At 51.4% G+C, this 21,885-nt stretch overlaps 2 protein-coding genes across 2 annotated transcripts; both read right to left on the bottom strand.

The window, feature by feature from the left end:
* Window positions 1-1,077: 1,077 nt before the first annotated feature.
* LOC119823105 (class II histocompatibility antigen, M beta 1 chain) lies at window positions 1,078-8,309 on the bottom strand. Its single transcript, XM_038342896.2, has 6 exons — window positions 8,044-8,309; window positions 5,326-5,607; window positions 3,721-4,005; window positions 1,979-2,095; window positions 1,797-1,832; window positions 1,078-1,456 (listed from the first exon to the last, which is right to left on the bottom strand). Exons 1-6 carry the CDS (start codon window positions 8,096-8,098, stop codon window positions 1,446-1,448), a joined length of 786 nt encoding a protein of 261 aa, XP_038198824.1. The 5' UTR covers window positions 8,099-8,309; the 3' UTR covers window positions 1,078-1,445.
* A 7,147-nt stretch (window positions 8,310-15,456) lies between these two features.
* Window positions 15,457-20,548, bottom strand: LOC119823967 (class II histocompatibility antigen, M alpha chain). Its single transcript, XM_038344107.1, has 6 exons — window positions 20,073-20,548; window positions 19,344-19,870; window positions 17,861-18,145; window positions 17,033-17,311; window positions 16,703-16,831; window positions 15,457-16,041 (listed from the first exon to the last, which is right to left on the bottom strand). The coding sequence occupies exons 2-6, from the start codon at window positions 19,429-19,431 to the stop codon at window positions 16,037-16,039; spliced, it is 786 nt and encodes a 261-aa protein (XP_038200035.1). The 5' UTR covers window positions 19,432-19,870; window positions 20,073-20,548; the 3' UTR covers window positions 15,457-16,036.
* Between the last annotated feature and the right edge of the window lie 1,337 nt (window positions 20,549-21,885).

Below are 21,885 nucleotides of genomic sequence, written 5' to 3'. Positions count from 1 at the left end.
ACACAGGTGCCCACATACAAGTGTCCACAGCCCATTGTTCTCCCTCCACAATCCTGTTGGGTAAACTCCTTCCTGGCTTATCTTTTTATGCCTTAGGTTTCTTTTACTTTTGTTATTAATTTATTCATTCCTGTGTATGGGCATTTGGATTGCATCTATGTCTGTGCACTGATCCCAGGTCCTCTGGAAGAGCAGCCAGTGCTCCCAGCCACTGAGCCCTCTCTCCAGCCACACCTTTCTTTTTCTGGCCGGCAGCTGACTTCCAAACTCTAATTCCAAAAGCAACTTCACAGAGCAACTTTCTACACCCAGCTGTGTCTCCACTGGAAAACAGACGTCTCCAGACGGTCCCCTCCAGACGGTCCCCTCTCCTCTAAAGAACCAATCTCCCCTTCCCTATTGACCCTATGGGAGGAACAACCCGAACACTGAGCAGGAACCGCAGAGACCTGCTGTGGGCTCTGGGAATGCTGGGTGCATTCGTGGCTCTTTACATAAGTGATCATAAGCTCCCTCACAGGTTGGCAAGGTGGATCAGTGAGTGGAGGCACCGGCACCCACTGCCAGGTGAATAACCTGAGCTCAACCCCTAGAACCCACAGAGTGGGAGAAGAGAACCCATTCCTGCAAACTGTGCTCTGACCTCTAGATGCATGCAGTGGCAAGTGCCCTCGAATGCGCATGTCTCACACACACACAGACACACACACACACACGCATCCATATACACACTCATACACACGTGTGAGTGCACACACACACTCCTCACATACATGCATACATGCACACACACGGACACATGCACATATACACACACACACAGTAAATAAAATGCAGTTTCAAAAGGCCTCCTATGAGCTAAGCTGTTAGCCCCTCCCTCTCCCTAACACGGTGACTCTATCTCATTACAGTTTAATTTCTTCTTACGAATTATGATTTCAAAAGCTGCCTGCAGATGTTTCATACAGGAGAGATATCGGGGAGGTGCCCTGCCTATCTCACAGGAGAGGATCGGCTTCAGCCACACTCTGCCGCCATCCCTCCTCCAAAGCCGTAAGACAAACTTGAGGAAGGCCAGTAATTCCACCAGTTTATTTCTTAGGCATGGTCACTTAACATATTGCCCTCTGTCATGGAGTGGGGCCTTCCAGAGGGCCTTGAAGCCCCTCTTCCAGAGGGCCCTGACCCCTCCTCAGATCAGCTCGCCTCAGAAAACAGCCTGGACTTGATTGGTTATGAATACCTCCAAGCAGCCTGGGACAGCGACTGAATTCTGGGGCAGTGACTGGAATATGAATACCTCCAAGCTGCTAATATTTATATGAGGACAGGGAACAAAGTAGAAGAAATTATGATGCAAGAAAGCAGGGTGTTCTGAAGATGTTGGGGGCCATGGAGGCATCCTCAAGAATTGGAATCTCCTTCTCTGTGTGGGATTCTGTCCTCTAGTGCCGTCCTGCAGACAATAGGAAACAGAGTGAGAGGAGCATCCACCAGACCAGCATTTGTCCATGTGACCCTCACCCCCGACACCAGAGGCTTCAGACACTGACAGCGCCAACACCCAGCTACCATGACAAAGACGTGACCTCCAGCCCCTTCTCATGGGTACCCTGGGGGGTTGGAGAGGGAACTCAGGTTCCCTTCTTCCATTTCTAGAACCATAGCAGCTTGAATGTGATGTCTTCATCCAACCACCCCTTTGATAAATGGTCCTTGCTGTGAGCACCATTAACGGAACACAGCACCCCACCCCTTCTGAGGGTCAGTGAGCCCCAAATCAACAGGAATGGTACCTTCTGGGTAAGTGGATCCAGGGAGAGGAATATAGCCTAGAAGAGGAAGACACTGATTAGACCAATCCTCGTGGATGAAAGAATCTAACTCTTTACAGCAGAAGACGTGGGAACGAGAGAATTGAGCACAGACATGAGGCTGAAGAACGGGGAGGGCTGGGAGGGCTCAAGGGATCACTCACTGGAGAAGCGGGACTTCCGCCAATTGTAGAAACCAAGACAGAAGATGATGAAGCCCAGGCCCAGGGTGGTTGCAGACACAGAAACCTTCACCATCTGGACAGGGGACAGCCCGACCGCTGCAAAGTAAAGGAGAACCCTTAGAACTAAAGTCTACAGCTTAGCCTCAGGCAACTCGGTTTCCTTCAGCCTGCACCTACAAGGATCAAAGGATTCTTACCCCATCACCAAAGGAACTTGTTGCATGCCCCACAAAGGAGACCGACCATGGGAAGCTCAAGGGCATGTGTGCCCACACTCTCCTCTTGCTTCCCACCTGTGCTGACTAGTTCTGTGTCAGCTTGACAGAGGCTAGATTCATCTGAGAGATAGGAACCTCAACTGAGAAAATGCCTCCATGAGATCGGGCTGCAGCTGCAAGCCTGTAAGTCATTTTCTTAGCTAGTGATTGATGGGGGAGGGCTCAGTCCACCGTGGTGGGGCCATCCCTGGGCTGGTGGTCCTGGGTTCTATAAGAAAGCAGGCTGAGCAAGCCATGAGGAGCAAGCCAGTACACAGCACCCATCCATGGATCCTGCTTTCAGGTTGCTGCCCTGTTTGAGTTCCTGTCTTGACTTCCTTCAATGATGGACCAACGCAAGCCAAAAGAACCCTTTCCTCCCAACTTGCTTTTGGACGTGGTGTTCCTTTTTCTGTTTGTTGTTTGGTTTTTTTTTTTTTTCGAGACAGGGTTTCTCTTTAGCTTTGGAGCCTGTCCTGGAACTAGCTCTTGTAGACCAGGCTGGCCTTGAACTCACAGAGATCCGCCTGCCTCTGCCTCCCGAGTGCTGGGATTAAAGGCTTGCGCCACCACCGCCCGGCTGGACGTGGTATTTCATCACAGCCATAGTCACCCCAACCTGGACACCATCTGCTCCCAGGGACCCACTAAAACCAACAGCAGACACACACTCCCCACAGGGGAACTGACTCCCTGACTCTCTAGCTGCCCTTCCCCTCCCTCATTTTTTCTAAGATTTATTTATTTATTTTATGTACACATGCCAGAAGAGGGCACTAGATCTCATTAAGGATGGTTGTGAGCCACCACCATGTGGTTGCTGGGAATTGAACTCAGGTCGTCTGGACGAGCAGGCAAGGCTCTTAACCACTGAGCCATCTCTCCAGCCACCCCTCCTCATTTCTTCCTCTCTTCTTTTCCAACAATCTCCAAATCTGTATGCACCCCCTCATTATGTATGCACCTCCTCATCACCTTTACATACCCCCAGTCCTAGGGTTCAAACAGTGTCAGTGAGTTCTTTATCAATTAACCCTTCACGTGTCCACCAAGTGTCTACAGCCATGGCTTCATCCCCTTAGGCAGCACGGCCCTACACCGAGAGAAAAGCCCTTCTTCTCAGTCTTCATCACCTTTTCCATGCCCAGTCCTGACCTGACAAGATGGCTGAATATTAGGAAAACTAAAGCAGCCAGTTCCAGAGCTTTGTTCCGGAAGTGTTATCAAACCTACATTCTTTTGGGGAGACACCTGGCCTCTCCTCTCTCCCTCAAACTGATGAATGACATCCATGCCACGGCTCATCTATCCTTTAGTCCATGGTCCTAACTCGGCTGCAAGCCCTTAGACTTCCCATCCCAGCATCCCTTTCTCTACCACGTACCAGGCATCTCTCCACGTCTCGCTCGGCCAAATACTAATGTCCCTCTCCCAACCACCAATGTCCCAGTTCCCACCACTTACTCCAGTCCTGACGGACTGGCTCGGAGGTCCCTTCGTGCTGCACCACACAGGTGTAGATGTCCCCGTAGGAGGGGGTTAAGGCTAGGTAGGAGACAGTCTGGTATGTCCAGTCCCCATTGGTCTGGGTAGTCTTCTCTCTGTTGCCGTGGGGCATGACAAGGTGCCCGTTCTTCATCCACACGATGCTCACGTCTGCTGGATAGAAGCCCCACACATAGCAGGCCAGCATCACGGGCTCCCTCGTGTTAACCGGAGCCGCCTGGGCTACTTGAACAGACGGCGGTCCTGCATGGGAGAAACAACTGTGGTTTGAAAGTCCCATTTCATCCCTTCAAAGACTTCTACAGCCACCAAGTGAGAAAGGAAGCGCTCCCACCTGGCTGGATTTCTCTTCCTCTCTTGTTGCCCCTTTCTTTCTCCTTCAAAGTCATGTTTGATCACAGTTGGGAAATGCCGCCTGGACCATGAGCTGTCTGAACAGTATCTGTGTTTATCTCACATGGGCACATGCTTGTGTGTTTTCTGAGATGGAGTCTCATATAGCCCAGGCTAGCCTCACATGCACAATGTAGCTGGGGATGGTCCTAACTCTTAGTCTCCTGCCTCCCTGCAAGTGCTGGTACCATAGGCCTGCACCACGGTGCCTGGCATCGAGATTATTGAGATCATCATCGTCTACCAGGTTATCCCCACCAAGTGACTCTCCGCTTGCCTCTATCAGAGTATTTTTGAGCAATATTTTAGTGAAAATACAAGAAATTATGTTAAAATACAGACTCCCTTGGCTTCACCTAAGGTATTTTCTCCCTGTCTAGAGTGGGACCCAGGGACTTGTAGCCAAGTAATGCTGAAAAGGCGGCTCAGAAACCATATCGTATGACACAATTCTCTGACCTCTGGAGATCTTCAAAGTTTACTTATACAACTTTAAGCCATTCTCATGAGCTGTTCTCAGTGTAAAAGATTCGGGGAGGAAGAGAGCTGGCATTGGAATCCCCGAAACACCTCTAGATGTCCCCACACCTGCACCCATTCCAAACACCAAAATCTGAGCTAAAGAACCAGGAATAAGCCAGGCTGGAGATCCAGGCCTGTAATTCCAGCTAACTGGGAGACTGAAGCTGGAGAGTCACAAGTTCAAGGCCAACTTGGGCAACTTAGGGAGATCCTAACTCAGAACAAATAGGAATAAGGGGTCTTGGACATAACCCAGTGGTAGAGTGTTTGCCGGGTACGTGCAAGGCCCCAAGTTCAATCCCCACTAGTGAAAAAAAATTATTTAACTAAAACAAATAAGAATAAGAGGCAGGAACATTTTGGGGAAAGGCACTGGGGCTTCTGACTCAGCCCTAACGCGCTGTGGTTCCTGCTTCTGGGCCTTGTCAGTTCCTTCTCTTTACACCTCCCATCCGGTGTCTTCCGTTCCATCTCCATCAGCCACACTGCTCCCCTCTCTGTCCAGCCTCCCACTTCCTGCATTCCAGGTCCACACGGTTCCTCCTGCTCAGGTATCAACCCCTCGGCGCTCAATGATCCACTTGTCCTCTGCCCCCACCCCACCAGCTCTGCTTCCGACGGCCCCTCTGCACCCCCTCCCCTGCTCACTTGTTCTGTGCGTCAGTGCATCCCAGAAGGGCTTGGTGTGCGCAGCACAACCCTGAAGCCCTTTGCCCAAGCGCTGGAGCAGCTGTTCGTCTCTGTTGAGGTAACTCGAGATGGATTCAGCCAAGTTATACAGCATCCCAAATTCACAGGGGGCTATTTTTCCTTGCTCTGGATCCCAGCAGGCCAGCAGATCTTTGTTGAAGGAAATACAGTACGTGAAGTCTTGTGGGTTCCCATCCTCATCCAGCAGACATGTGCTCTCCACATGGGCCACAAAGCCACCTGGAGGAGCCAGAAAACTTCCATCAGTGTCTGCTCGCTGTACGGCGAATACCATCTCTGCACTAAGTTCCTAAATGAGTGGTGGAGCAGGGAGCGGATGCATTTTCTGTCCTAGCATCTGATCTTTAACGTGTTTCTGGATAGAGCTCTGGATCCTTGGGAACTGGGTGACCACAGGGTCTCTTCTTCTAGTGGGGTAAATCTTAATAGAACCTTGGGGTGGGGCCTGACCGTGGAAAGACTGAGCCATGATTAGAGGCCTGAGATTTGTACCTTGATCCTTGTGGATGGGTATTGGAGGCTGGGTTAAAAAATAATTCCTGTCTATTTGATGAAGCCAAAAAAAAAAAAAAAAAAAAAAACCCAAATTGTAGGGTTCTGACACCTTCCCAGTTGGTAAAAACTTGTGCATGCCGGGGGAGTGGCAGACCCCACCGCCTCCAAGGCAGAAGCCGCTGTAATGGGGTTTGTCTGGACTTCCTCCTATGAAACCCCGACTTTGATCTCTAAAATACTCCTCATGGGGCTGGAGATGCGGCTGAGTGGTTGAGAGCATGTGCTGTTCCTGCATAGGACCAGGGTTCCGACTGCAGCACCCCCAGCCAGCGGCTCACTGTAACCCAGTTCCGGGAAGTCTCACACCCTTCTGGGCTCCTCAGATACACGGATGTGGTGCACACACGGACAAGCAGGACACGCACACATACACACAGATAAACTCTTGCAATAAGTGAACAATATTAAACTCTTTGCATAGATTGTTTTCCCTCTCTGTTACCCAAGGGACTCTAGCTCAGCCAAGCTGGGCAGAAGCTGTGGGAGATGCTGAGCTTACGGCTTGAGCCTGTGTCTGACGTGGGGAACTGTCTCGTGGGGTTGAGCCTTCAGCCACTGGTCTGTGTTAACTTCTGTTAGAGTCGACACTGAACGGGACTGTAGGATGTCTATCCAGTCCATGAGAATAGGGGTGCGGGCACCCACCCGTCACAGGAGTGTTGAATTTTTTTCTGTATTAAGCAGAGAACCCCAGCTGCAGCTGCAGCCAGTCTGGCCGAGATCTCCCGACAACACTGACTCTCTGGGAGCTCTGGCAGCCGCAGGAAAGGGGGGGAATGACAGCAGCAGAGACATTTTTAGATCTTTTCCTCTAATTTCCAACCTGATACATGACTATTTTTTAAGACTTACTTATTTTGTTTTATGCATATAGTGTTTTGCCTACATGTATGACTGTGCACCACATGTATGACTGTGCACCACGTGTATGACTGTGCACCACATGTATGACTGTGCACCACATGTATGACTGTGCACCACATGTATGACTGTGTACCACATTTGAGCCTGGTGCCATCAGAGGCCACAAAGGGGGCATCAAGTCCCCTGAACCTGGAGTCACAGATGGTTATGAACCACCATGTGGGTGCTAGGACTTGAACCTGGGTCTTCAGCAAGAGCAGCCAGTGCTCCTAACCACTGAGCCACCTCTCCAGGCCTTGAAATGCAACTCAGCCTTCTTTGTTCATCTGCAGTTGTCTGAAGTTTTACAACAAATACGTTTAAATGACTAGGTTTGCCAGGCTCTCCTGACAACAACAGCAAACAAACAAACAAACAGAAACACAGAAAAGTCATTTTAAAGTCAACCCACTTTCCTACCAATATGATACCATACAACATGGTTGGTCACCTTCACACCATCAGAGGCATCCAGGTTGGGAATGAGCTAGAGATTCATGTGCACAAAACTGAAAACGATTAGCACCACTTCCTCTACATGTGAAACTGGGTAACGGGAGAACAGCCCGAGGTCCCCGCGTGGTAAGCCTGGCGGTCCACCCCAAACACAGGCCTTCAGAGTAGCTCATTGCTGACAGGGAGATAAAGGGTCAAGCAAGTGTGATGAGCACCATGGTAATCCCAGCACTGAGGCAGGAGGATTGCCATGAGTTCGAGGCTAGTCTGGCTATACCGTGTGACTCTCTCTGATGAAAGAAAGACAGAGAAAAAAAATAAAAAAAAAAAAGAAAGACAGAGACAGACAGACAGACAAAGGGGAAGGAGAGGAGAGAAGAAAACAGAGTCAAGAAAAAAAAAATCAGCCTTGCTCTATGCTGGAAATAGTCTTGACTTTTGACTCCGTACAAGTCTACAGAGCACTTACTACAGGACAGGCGCTATGCTGGGACCCAGGATGAAGCAGCAGCAGGGGCATCCATTACACAACCTACCAAACTGGCCCATTATTAAAATTGCAGTAAAAACACAGTCCAGTGCCGGAGGAGTTGCCACAGTGGGGAGACTGGATTGTCGGAGCACTCAGACCTGCTAGCGCAGGACGTGGGGGGTTCCAGAAGGGGACAGAGGTTCCAGGGAGGAGGGTTGGGGGAGGTGGTTCCAGAAGGGGAAAGAGGGTTCCAAGAGGGGATTCCTTACCTACTCCCACACAGCCCAGGCTGAGGCCCAGCAGCAGCGGGAGGAGTATAGCCATGTTGCACTCTCTGAAGATGCAGGAAGGTCAGGCCCCTGGGTGGGATCTTGCAGGGACCTCGGGGCCTCTCCTGCCCCAGCCTGGACAAATGTCTCCACGCACTGAGGAAAATACGGTGCCTGTTGGTCCCCTTTTCCTTGCTGCAGAAGTGTCCCTGGGTCACTCAGCCCCCTTTAGATCCTAAATTTACTAACTCAACCAACCTGGAACCCAAAGGGAGAGTTGTCAGATTAGCTGGGTAGGCGGGTCAGACCAATCACTGAGTGTCTCAGCCTAGCATCATCAGTTACTAGGTAAACCTCCTCGCGCCCTAGGCTTTGAGGACAGACTGTAGTGTGTTTCCTGAGGTCCGTGGGGGCGGTCGCTGAAGCATTCCCAGGATGTGCAGGCCTGACCTGAGCACCGGATTAACTTTTTCCTCTCATGCCTTTCCAAAAGACAGCTTCTAGACAACCTTCTTGTCTCTGAAAGGGAGGTCACCTAGGAGGTAGTGCGTAAACCCCCCTGTCACTCAGGACATAGGTGGCAGAGGCGGGGCTGTAGGGAAGGAAGAAGGCACAGAGTGTCAAAGCAAGGCTGTGAAAGACAGAAGCATTTAACCGTAGAGAGCAGGCGCGGGAGGCACTCCCTCCCGGGCAGTTTATCAAGCTCCCTTTCTTCCTAGGCTATAAAGGCTGCTTTGGGAACCAGGAAACTCTCTTGGTGGAAAGCGGACCAAAGCTCAACTGTCTGCCCCACCCCCACCCTCTCCACTTCCCTGACTGGGTCCCCATGCTCCGCTCCGCTCTATCTCCAGCTGGTCTCGGGATTACGAAGGTACTGGAATAGTGAGATGTGGCGCTCCTATTCTCCTGGAAAAGAGAGCGTCTATTGAACACGCTTTGTGTTTTGTATACACACATGTGCACACATGTTCCTGTATGTGGGTGTTTGTGTGCCTACAGGCATGCATGCACATGTGTGTAAATATATATGAAGGCCACAGGGAGATCTCCCGCCTGGTAGGTTGTTGTTGGTTAAGACAGCGTCTGTCACTGGCCTGGAGCTTGCCAGGTAGGCTGGGCTAGCCTGGAAGCCCAGGGATCTACCTGCCCCTCAACCCCACGCCTCCAGCACTGTGCCCACAGCCATGCACGAGCACAACTGGCTCTTTTATTTGTTTAAATACGGGTCTTGGGGCTGAACTCAGACACTCACCCTGTGCAGTACTTTTACAGCCGCGTCTTCTTCAGATCCTACTGTTCTTCTTCTGCTTTTGTTTTTGTTTGTTTTTGTGCTAAGTATTCGACCCAGAGCCTCACACATGCAAGGATAGATTTTAAAGGGCATTGCCTCTTCCATCCAACTATGAGTTACACTGCTGATAGTCTCTCCTCGGGCAGCTAGAGCCTTAAATTGACTCCCCTGCCCTCAAAGGGCTTTGAGGCTTCACCCTCTCTTCTCACTTTCTCTTTCTTTTCCTGGTGTTGTTTTGTTTTGTTTTTAAACAGGGTCTCACTGTGTAGCCCTGTCTGGCCTGGAATTTGCTATGTAGACCAGGCTGGCCTAAAATTCAAAGAGATCTTCCTCTCTCTGCTTCCTGAGTGCTGGGATTAAAGGTGTCTCGCCACCACAACTGACTCAGCTGGGTTTCTGAAACTCTTGGATTTACTAGGGCCTAAAAAGAGGAAGAAGGACCATGAGGGAGTCTCTGGACACCATGCTTACCTGCTGTTGCCCAAAGTCCTCAACTGTAGATGATTTATGAAGAAAAAGAAAGCATGGACCACATGGAATCAGAGCCAATGTCAGGAGCGAGGGGTAGCTCAGGGTGACCATGTCAGGAGCGAGGGCTAGCTGGGGTGACCGTGTCAGGAGCGAGGGCTAGCTGGGGTGACCGTGTCAGGAGCAAGGGCTAGCTCAGGGTGACCGTGTCAGGAGCGAGGGCTAGCTCAGGGTGACCATGTCAGGAGCGAGGGCTAGCTGGGGTGACCGGCTGACGTTAGCCAGATCAGCCCCATTTCCCAGTCTTCCCCAGTCTCTGCCCTCCTTGGCTATAGACTTAACTCCTAGAATCAACCAGTGGGCAAAGCTGCCAGGAGGCCGGAGTGGATGTGATGCGCTCCAACACTGTCCCAGACACTGTTCTTGGCAGAAATACAGCATGGCCGGGGTTGGTTCAGGGCTTTTGTTTGTTGGTTTCAGACAGAGTTTTCTGCAATCCGGGACAGCCTTTGAGTTCACTGCGTAGCTCCCTCCCAGGGGCTGGGAGTGCAGATGTGAGAGTCCAGACTCAGCTCTAAGTAGGTCTTCTGTCTTCTATCTCATTTAATATTGAGATGTGTTAGTTGTCTGCCTCTTATAGAATCAAACCCAGTCAGGAAGTTCACACCTCAAGTTTAGAGGCTTCAACACCTTTCCTTATACAACTCCTATGCACACGCACACACATACATACATACATACACATACACACATACATACACACAGACCATATACACACATATTTACACACATAGACCATATACACACGCTCACACACATATACACACATACATACACACACTCACACACATACACACACATACATACATACGCACATATGCATACATATATATACATACGCACAGACCATACACTCACACACATACACACATGCAAGCACACACTACAGAAAAATACACAAATGTACACACTGACACACACATATACACATGTGCATACACATACACACAGATGGACACTATACACATATATACATATACACACTCACACGCACTTGCACACACACAGACACACACACCACACGCTATGCCCACGCACTCACTTCATCCTGGGCTGGGATGAACCAAAATAACGGAAGTTCGTGATACAGCTGGTAAGAAAAGTAGGAAGAGGGGAGCCACTTTCCACCCAACCCCTCCCTCCACCGTCCACCCAACCCCTCCCTCCCCCGTCCACTCCAACCTACCCAGCTCAGAGTTCTTTCTGCTCCGGGAGTCTCGGGCTCTTCTACTTGCTGTTAAGACAACTTCAGAACAATGTGGTTCCCAGCCACCACCTTTCCTAGAAGGCCTTCCTCCCCTTGCAGGAATCAGCGCTTGGCACCTTTTTCTGCGTCTCCACTGCCAGCCCTGAGAGAAGCCCTACTGTGCCTGCACCCTCACGGGAGTGGCCATGGCAAAGACTGCGTGGAGTCCCCTCTGGTGTCCAGCTCTCTGCCCCAGCAGTCAAAGGAGATGTGAAACCACCTGAGGCACCACAGGAAGCAGTAGGAGATTTCACTTCCATATTCATGTGAAAATGGGAGGGAGGTTTTTAGAGTCGAACGGAAAACCCAGAGACCTGTGCTCAGCAAAGCAGTTCCTCACTCCCCCGCCCCCTCTTCTGTTACAGATGCAACTGTGATCTCCTAGTTGGTTCAGGCACCTCAGCTGCCCTGTCCTCTGCCACTTTATCATTACACAGGAACAGGACCCCCCACCCAGGGTCCCATGTGCTAGACCCACACGCTGAGTCCTCAATCCCCCCCGCCCTGACACACACACACACACACACACACACACACACACACACACCCCGCAGCTTTGTTCCCACATGCCTGCAGTGGGTAACCCTGGGGTTTATGTGCAACTTATTAATATAGGGAATCATGCCGGGCGGTGGTGGCGCACGCCTTTAATCCCAGCACTCGGGAGGCAGAGGCAGGCGGATCTCTGTGAGTTCGAGACCAGCCTGGTCTACAAGAGCTAGTTCCAGGATAGGCTTCAAAGCTACAGAGAAACCCTGTCTCGAAAAACCAAAAAAAAAAAAAAAAAAAGAAAAGAATAATATAGGGAATCATCTGCCATAGCCGGGAAATATGGGCTCTCAGCCCCATATCATCCCATCTGAGGCCAAGTAGGAAGCGGAGGAACACCTGCGGTCAAAGCTAGTTTGCAGAAAGGCCGGAAGAGAGGTCACCGCAGGCAAGGTGGGCGGGGTGTTCTCCGTGGAGGAGGCGGAGGCCGACCCTGGCTAGCAGGCTGGATTCTCCAGGAAGGGGGAGGCACTAGCGTCCAGTCCTGGCATCACCTGGCTCCCAAGCCTGGCAGGGCCGGGCCGGAAGGTGCTGTTGGGCGTGTGTAAGGGGATGGGGCTGTTGGAAACACCGTCGCTGGAGTTGGACATCGAGGGAAGTTACAGATGTGTGCCTTGAGTGTGGCCTTAGCCATTGAATCTCTTCCAGGCATTTCCTAAATTCATTCTCCGTAAGCTCTCAGCTTACTCTTCTGGAAAGATGGTTTTAACTCAAGATCCCATTTTATGACAGAAAAAAAAAAATGCTGGACCAGTCAATCCCTTACCATATAAAACCAGCAGCGACCAGATCACAGGGCTCTGACAGCCAGAACTACACAACTCTGCTCAGGGAGTCAGGGAGTCAATGGCACGCAGACTTCACTGGTAAACGGCCAACAGGAAAACTTTTGGTTTTTTGTTTGTTTGTGTGTTTGTTTGCTTGAGACAGCCTCCTGGGTGCTGGGATTACAGACGTGTGCCATGCTGCCCAGGAGAAGCATTTTCTGTACCTATCCTGTCCCAAGTCACTGCAAAGAATAACTTGTCCCCAGAAGTTAAAAAAAAAAAAAAACTGAAAATACAGTTAAAATTGGCAAAATAGTGTGGTGTGGTGATGGAATCCAGAAGCCCCAGCACTTGGGAGGTGGGAGCTGGGATCAGGAATCCTGGGTCATCCAAGCTATGTGAGAATCTGTCTCAAAAATGACAAAAGCTGACAAAAATGTCTAAATCTGTAACTGAAAGAGAAAGGAACCGTGGAGAGGTGTTCAGCCTCATGACCAACATAAAAAACCCCAACTCTAAGAGATTCTACCAGCACTCACCTCACTACCAGTGAGTCCTGGTGTTAGCGGGACAACAGCAGCCATCTTGCTCTATAACCGCTCTCTGACCTCTGACCAACTGAGAATTGCAAACTTGTTGGTAAAAAGTCATGATCAGGAAACAGTATCATTACCCTGAAAAGTCTGTCCTTGGGAGTTGGAATAAAGATACAGTAGGGCAGGAGGCTTGGGGGCAGCTTCCTCGGGGCTGAGTGTGGGCTGGACTAGCGTTGGTTGAGATGGGAACAAGCTACAGTGAAGACAGGCATGGCTCCACCAAGGAAGAATGAGGAAGGAATTTGTCCCAAAAATGGGATTCCCGCTGGGTAGCTTTTCTGCTCTAGGAGAAGGTGCCATGTCTAGGTAATCCCAACATTTGGGGGAGGGGCAGGAGGACCAAGAAGTCAAAGCTGTCCTCAGCTACACTGGGAGTTCGAGGTCTACAAGGGACTTCAACTCAAAGGCGGAGAGAACGCCAGACTGACAACAGCTCAGGATGCTTCTAGATTAAGCCAGGGTATCCTAGAGTGCTCTACAGGGGTGCACATCCCTCCAAATGAAGCACTCAACCTCATTTGATCCAGAAGCTAAGCCTGGCTGATGAGAGAGGCAAACGGAGTGGTACCCACCTGTAATCCCAGCAGATGGGGGTGCAGGATGCAGGATGAGGAGCACATCACACAAGCAAGTCTGAGGCCAGCTGGGGACCTTACCACTCACTTGACCAATGACCATTTCCTCCAAGCCTGTCATCTGACGGAGGAGGAACTTGAGGCTCAGAGGGGAGTCAGCAGGTAAGAATCCAGGAGGTGCCACGTGTTTAATCTACTCGGGAGGTAGAGATGGTGGATCTCTGTGAGTTCCAGGCCAGCCTGGTCTACATGATAAGTTCCAGGTTGGCCAGAGCCATACAGTGAGACCCTGTCACAAAAAATTAATAATAGTAATAACAACAACAATAATAATAATAGTAATAATAAAAGTCAGTTTTAAGCTTTGATTGGCAGGAAATTGCTGGATACATTTGAAGTAGAACAGAAACCAGAAAGCAGTATTGACCAGATCCACAAAGGTAAAAGGAGAACAAAAACAAAACCATCTCCAAGGGAGAAAATCAAATACTGAAGATAGAGGTGAAATGGGCTGGAGAGGCGGCTCGGCAATTAAGAACACTGCTGCTCTTCCGGAGGAACCAGGATTGAGTCCAACACCCACACGGTGGCTTACGTCCGTGTGTAGCTCCAGAACCAGGGCATCTGATGCTTCCTTCTGCTTCTGAGGGCACCAGACAAGCATGTGGCACACAGACATATAGGCAGGTCAAACACCCATACATACACAAGTTTTTAAAAATTAAAGAAATTGAGAGGCAGAAGGAATTTTCTGGCATCATTAGGATCTGTAGCACTGCAGACAGATGGCAACAACGCTGTCTCCTGCCCCTTCTCCCCGTGAAGGTCTTCTCAGCATTCCTCAGGTACTGAGATTCACAGGACTGGCGGTGCTGGCCAGTGGTTAGAGCGCTTACCCAGCATGCATGAGGGGCTGGCAGCTAAAGCTCTGGCCGCACAGTATGAGGGCCAGAGTTCTGATCCCCGGAGCCCATGGAAAGACCAGGGAGACGCGGTGGCCCACTGGTAACTCCAGCCTCAGAGGTGAGAGAGGGGCAATGATCGGAGCAGGCTGGCTAGCAAGACCAGCCATGTCGGTGAGCTCTAGGTTTGAATGAGAGCCTCTTTTTCCATGCGTGAGGTAAAAGGTAGAAGGAGGGGTGAGGATTCCTGTATCTACCTCCCACAGGGCTGTGTAACCATACACACATGCAAAAGCATGTGTACATGTAGAAAATGGAAAGAGAAGACAGAGCATCACACACACACACACACACGCAATCGCCGTTGGTGTTACAGCAGCTCTTCAGGGGACACCATTGCTAGCCTTCACTGATGTGAAGAACAGAGACAGCAAGCCTCTCATCCAAGAGCACACAGAGAAACTCGGACAGCCGAGCATTCCCACGGTCTTTGTCAATCAGTACAGGCTCTGCTCTTAGAAACAACGTGGTCTAGGCAAAGAGCCAAGGCCTGGGATGAACTGGATGGTTTCCTTTATACTGATACAGTATAAAAACAGAGATGGCCTTGCCAATACCAAACTAACTTCATGAGTTAGGCTCAGCTGCCACGAGAGCAACCCCCACACAGCCGTGGTCATGTGCCGCCAGCCCCCACCATCCGCCTGGGACAGTGCCCCACAGTTGCCCTGAGATTGTTCCTGAGGGTACTGAACACATACTTGGAAAGACATGTGCATCTCTGCCCTTGCCGGCTGCTCTGCTTCACTTCAGGATCAAAGAGGACGGCTGTACTGAAGTGATCAGACCAATCAGAGAGCAGCTAGAGGCAGGCCCTTCTATCCCTGAGCCAATTTCCCAGGGGGCTGAAAGTCAAACAGCTTCACTGGCAACATAGCACAGAGGGAACCAAAAGCACATGCAACTCCTCAACCACTTTATTGGTTATTGAAGATTCTCTCTGCCTTCCTGTCTTATGTGTTTACATAAGTTGGTGGGATAAAAAGGCCATCATCAGCTATGCTGAGATCAGGGGACAGAAGCTGGGACAGCTGAGAGAGGGACTTTCCCACTTCCCTCCCTGATGGGCTGTGTCCAGGCTAAGGGATGCTGAACCTGAATGACAAGCCACCCAAGTAGGGAGTCCAGAAGCAAATCCCACAAGTTAACCATGTTCAGTGGGCTGGCATGTGGCTTGGCGGTAGAATGCTTTCCTAGTACGGGAGGGAGAGGTCAAGCTAACGATAAGAAATAAGGTTTATTTCTTCAAAGTGGGAAGGTATGAGGTGGTTGTGGGTGGTGCCCTTGGCTCCTGGCTCCGTCTCTTCTGGATGCAAGTCCAGGGTCAAAAGAACCCTCAGCCGAGACACCTGCACACTGGCACACACCCTGAGGAATCCCAGGGACTTCTGCTCCCATGAGAGGCCCTGCTTAGGAACGAGAACCCTGGGCATCCCTGCCGGCAAGGCCTGTGCTGTTCCAAGCTCTGGTCAGGAAGAATCAGTCTGAGGAGAGAGCAGGGTGCAGGAACGTCACCAGGAGGATCCTCTTTCCCTGAACCCCGTCACCTCACAGACACTCAGCTGAGTCCTCGTTCTCAGGCCATCCCCAAACACCTTTTCTTCTCCTTTGTATTTATTCTCTGTGTCTTTCACATCATGCATCTCCATTCTGGTCATTCCCTGTCCCTTCGTATCCACCTCTGCCCTTCCAAGCACCCTTCCTCAGGCCCTCAGGCCACCGCACCCCTACTCGAAGCTATCTCTGCGGTCCCCAATAACTGTGCATAACAGGGTCCCCAGATAGCAGGATGAAGCCCCATCGTGCTGCACACAGGCCCCTACACCCAAGGGCTTGTGTATCAGCCCCAAAGCAGAGGAGAATCCTGGCACGCCCACACGGGCACACCCACATGGGCACACCCACACGGGCACACGCACACGGGCACACCCACACTGGCACATGCACATTGGCACACCCACATGGGCACACCCACACTGGCACACCCACACAGGCACACACACACTGGCATACCCACACTGGCACACACACTGGCACACCCACACAGGCACATCCACACTGGCACACCCAAACTGGCACATGCACACTGGCACACCCACACTGGCCTCCTTGTGCCTGGTTCTCTCGCTTTCCCAAATGACTCACCAACTGAGCAAGGCTTCCGGGACCAGATGAAGAAGGCGATGCCCATGACGATGCCCAGCACACCAAGGCCGAAGGCCACACCACACAGCACATTCTCTAGGAGCTCGGAAGGCAGGGGGTTCTGGGGTACTAGAGCAGAGGGAGTGAGGTCAGCCTGGAGGCCCGGCTGGGGGGCACTCTGCCCAAAGGGACTTGGGGAACAACAAGGGAGAACTGAGGCAGGGAAGCTTCGGTGGGACTAAACTGAAGATGTCCAAGCAAAAGAAGCCCCTCCCATGGGCTCGAGCCTTCCAACCCAAGGGACCAGACTTCCAGGGGAAAGGGCCTCACCCCAGTGGGCAATTGGTGTGTAGCTATCAATCTCGTGTGTCACGACGCAGGAGTAAAGGTCAAAGGGCTCCGGTGTGAAGTTTAAATAAGAGAAAGCCTGGAAGGTGAGCCCGTCGATGGCTGAGATGTACGTGGGGCTGGCCCCCTCCACCGGGACGAAGTGATGTTGCCAGGTCACAGTCAAGGTCGGCGGAAAGAGGTTGCTGATGAAGCAGACCAGCGTGTTGGGCTTGCCGAACTCCAGCGGCTTCAGTGTGTACACCTCAGGCACAGGCAAACCTGGTGGCCGGGGGACAGGTGCCAGGGAAAGAAGGGAGGCATTCAGACAGCGCCACTGTTTGGAGAGAGTTGAGGCACATGGAGGGGAGGACAGAGATGGAGCTGAGACAGATGGAGACATCTGGGGCTCTGGGAAGCTAGGACCCTGTGGAGCCCTCTGCCTGACTTCCTGTCTGTATCCAGGCTGACTTCCTGTCTGTCTGTCACCAGGCTGGCGTCTGACACTGCCTTCCGGTGAAGTTCACCCCCGGATCCCTCTCCATTCTCCCCTCCATCTTGCTGGTACACAGACAAGGATGCTGACATTCGTTCAGTGGGGCCAACTGGCCTCTGTAGCTTCATCAATTCGGTGAATTTTCAGTGCCTTTGACCATCTGCTTCCCCCACAGACAGCGTCCAGCTGTACAACGTCACCAATGGGGAGAAGTGTCGAAGCAGCAAAGAAAGGCCCAGAGCAGAACCAGGAGGTGTGAAAGATGGGGGACGAAGGAAAGGAGACATTTGGGGAGTAAGACCACAGCGCCTCCCGCCCCACAACTCATTCCTGACCTCTGGACACCGGGATCACTCCTTCAAGCTTGGGGCCCACTTGCTGGAGCAAGACCTGGCAGAAGTCTTTATCAAATGAAATGGCAGACGCATCTCCCTGGTCCTGAGCCCAGGCTGCAAAGTCGGGCAGCCGGGGCACTCGGGTGTTCTGGGAGAAGTCATAGGAGAAGAGCTGGTCCTCGTCGTAGGACTCGGAGAGCCCCATGCTGGGGTTCCCATCCTGGCAGAACACCGTGTGCCGGAACGTGTGGTTTTGCAGGCCATCCCACAACACCGGAGGAGGGGCTGCAACAACACGCGAGCTCAGGCACTTTCTCTTTAAGGTAGAAAACAGTAAGGGTTCCTTCTCCCGTGAGGCAGAGGGAGAGGAAATGAAGGACTCTTTTCCAACCTCCCTACACACAAGAAAGCAACGGAAAGAGCAGAGCTGGGCACCGTGGCACACATCTGTGCTGCCAGGACTTGGAAGGGGCATCAGGGGTCCAAAAGCAGCCTCAAAAAACATATGGTCAGCTGATGGCACGTGAGACTATCTCAGGAAAATCACACAGACAAAAGAGAAGGCAAATGTCTGCAGAAGGAAGCAACAGAGGCGGCTGCTCTGTAAGGCACCATGAATGAACCTGACCTCCTCACCAAGCCCAGGACCCCAGCACAGTAGACACCTTCATCTAATTTGGAAGCCAAGGGTGTGACTCCTGCCTTGAGAGGTGTGGGGAAGGGCTGTGGCCTCCCTGTGCCATAATGATGTGGACCTAGGCTACCCCTGTCACAAGTATAAAGTAAGGCAGTCTCTGGACCTTCTGGGCCACTTCGGGCTCTCTCTCTCTCTGACAGCCTCTTCCCTGACTAAACACTCCCAACCGTGCACTGACAGAACAGGAGGACCTGAACCCCTGGCTGCAGGCAATAACAATCTGCTTTGAAACTCCTGACAGGAATCCCCCAGACAGAAGGAATCTTTCAACCAGCACCCAGAATAACAAACACACTGTGGCGGGACCTTCAGGGTTGGCTTACGTGCCGCCCCGACTGTGACTGATAAGAAACGTAAGAGACCTGTCAAGAACGCGAATTGACGACAGATTAGGCTAGGACACTGACACTGGAGGAGTGTCAACCACTGTGCAGACGGCCTGTGCAGACGGCTGAGACCATTGCTATGCAGCAGAGGTTGGCCTCAAATCATCCTGCCCCCACTTTTCTAAGCGCTGGGGTTACTGTCCTGTGCCACCACACTTGGCTAGGCAATAACTCTTACTTTGTTCCAACCCCCGCTCTGTCCTTTTCCCACGGTGGGAATTTGCACAGGTCTCTTAAGTCAGCCGGGTCTCTTTTCTTCGTCTGAAAAGTGGCTAGCACACAGACGGGGCGTGTGCAGTACGTGGGCGACTTGCCATCCGTGAACAGCACGCCTCTCCCCTGAGTCTGTTATCGTCTTCACTGCCCTCGGGACGGACGCAAAGGGGAGCCAGAGGCTTACCTGCGGGCACCGCACAGGAGTGGGGCAGCAGCCACAGAAGCTGCAACATTTGCAGCAGCCCGGCTCCTGACTTCTGCTCGTCGTCCATACCTTCACACCCTGGGTAAATAAGAGCTACTACTACGGAGTCCCGGGTGCCCGGCTCCCTTCCAGACTCACATCACATTTCCACAGAGCATCTCCAATAGTTGCCTGTCTCGCTTCGGTTACACCAATCACAGAAGTGCAGAATTCGACATCATCAGTCACCGAGGAGAACCCTGGGGCCAGGCGCCTCTTGAAGACTTGGCCCGCTGGGTGGAGGCGCCTGGGCCAGGAAGAGCGGCCCTGGAGACCTCCGCCTCCTGGTGGAAGGTCTGGCTCCAGCAGGTGGCTGTCTGGGGCGTCAGAGCAGCGCCGCCTGGCGGCAGAACGCCATACCGGGTCAAACCGCACTGAACACTGGACTACAAATTCCAGCGGGCCCCTCATCTTGGGTTGCATCTTCCATAGGTCGGTACTTAAAATTAACTTCATCACGCAAATATCTAGTAGAAAGTTCCAGAAAAAAAAAAAACCAATAACTCGAGGGCGGGGCACATTTTGTTGCATTGTTTGGGGTGGGGGAGAGACAGGGGCTCCTGTGTTCCAGGCTGGCCTAGAAATCACGAGGTAGCTAAAGATGACCTTGACCTAATCAGCCAGCCTCCTCCTCCCCTGTGCTGGGATTACAGCCAAGCACCATCATACCTGGTTTATTCCGTGCTGGGGACTGAACCCAAGGTTTTCCAAGAGGTGTTGAAACCGGGTCTCGCTCTGTAGCTCAGGCTGACCTGGAATTCACTGTGATCCTCAAGCCTCTGCCACCATCGCGCTGGGATTATAGGTAAGAACCGATGTGCCTGATTCATTTGGTGCTGGGAATTGAACCTCAGGCTTGGGGAGGGCAGACGTGTCTCACTATGTAGCCCAGGCTGGCCTAGAATTTTGTGACCCTCCTGCCTCACCCTCCTAAGTGCTGGGGCTGCCCATGTGGGCCACCACACCCAGCATAACAAATTCTGAGCTTTGTATCCTTCTGAGCCTCCTGTGAGAATTCACCTCCCTCCATCCTGCCCCAGGTCTGAGTCACTAGCCCAGTGTCTCCTGGCATTCTCACCACCTGCCAAAGTACTCCCTGAGGTCACTGCAGTGAGTGCCTGTCTTCTAGTGACCCTTGTTTTAACTAAGAATGGCCCCAAAGGGCAAGAGGAGAGGAGGAGACTTGGAAACACAGGTCAAGATTTAGAAGGCTTCCTGTAAATGAGAGCTGAGATCTGTAGCTTAGGAAAGAAAGGAGAAAGTGGCTGGCTCTGGCTCTCGTGTAACATACCGTGTGTGTGTGTGTCTGTGTGTGTGTGTGTGTGAGAGAGAGAGAGAGAGAGAGAGAGAGAGAGAACATGAGTGCATCCATGTGTGTGTTTGAACACATGCTACGACACATGATCAAAAAGCAACTTTCACGAGTTTGTTCTCTCCTTTTACCTTGGGTTCCAAGTTGCAGGCTTTACCCAGCACACACTTTTACCTCCTGAGCCATCTTGCTGGCCCCTCTTAACTTGTATAACATGTTGTTATTGGTGTTCTATCATATTGCTGCTGCTGAATAAGCTTTACTATATATATGAAAATCACTGCATGTGTGCACACAGAGTGTACTAGTTCTTTGCACTGCGCATGTGCACACATATACAAGTGTGTATTAATTCCTGTACTGCATATGTGCACACATGAATGTGTATTAATTCCTTGTACTGCGCATGTGCACACATGAATGTACATTAATTCCTTGCACTGTGTACATACACACATATACTAGTGTTAGTTCCTTGCACTGCACATGTGCACACAGATACAGTGTTAATCCCTTGCACTACGCATGTGCGCACATGAGTGTGTAGTTCCTTTTCTTGTTGCTGTGGTTACACAGTTGGCATGCAGTGGCTTAAGGAGAGAGGGTTTGTTTGGGCTTAGGGTTTGTGGGGAGACAGTCTCTCATGGTAGGGAAGGCATGGTGGCAGAAGCATGAGGACACTGGTCACATCGAATCTGGTCAGGAAACAGAGAGCTGCCTAATGGTCAGAGCTGATGCTACCTATTGGCAGAACGCTGTGATAGGCTGAAATTTCTACCAGCTCTCAGACCCCAATTCTTCCTCCAAGATACCATTCTCTATTTTATTCAGTCTGGGAACCCAGCCCACAGGCTAGTGCAGCTCAAATTTAGAGCAAGTTATCCCTTGACTTAAACCCTTTCTGGAAACACCTCATAGATACACCCGCAGTGTGTTTCCATGGTGACCTTTCTGGAACACCCTCATAGGTATACCCAGCAGTGTGTTTCCATGGTGACCTTTCTGGAACACCCTCAAAGATACACCCAGCAGTTTGTTTCCATGGTGACCTTTCTGGAACACCCTCATAGATACACCCAGCAGTGTTTCCATGGTGATTCTAATCTAGTCATGTTGAGGATTAAGATTAAACCACCAATGGCAGCAGCATGTACCAGGGAGCTCAGGTCT

Source organism: Arvicola amphibius, chromosome 9 (assembly GCF_903992535.2).
Source record: "Arvicola amphibius chromosome 9, mArvAmp1.2, whole genome shotgun sequence".
Taxonomy (NCBI): Eukaryota; Metazoa; Chordata; class Mammalia; order Rodentia; family Cricetidae; genus Arvicola; species Arvicola amphibius.
The sequence above is the reverse complement of the archived record's forward strand: the minus strand, read 5'-3'. Positions and strand labels throughout refer to the sequence as shown.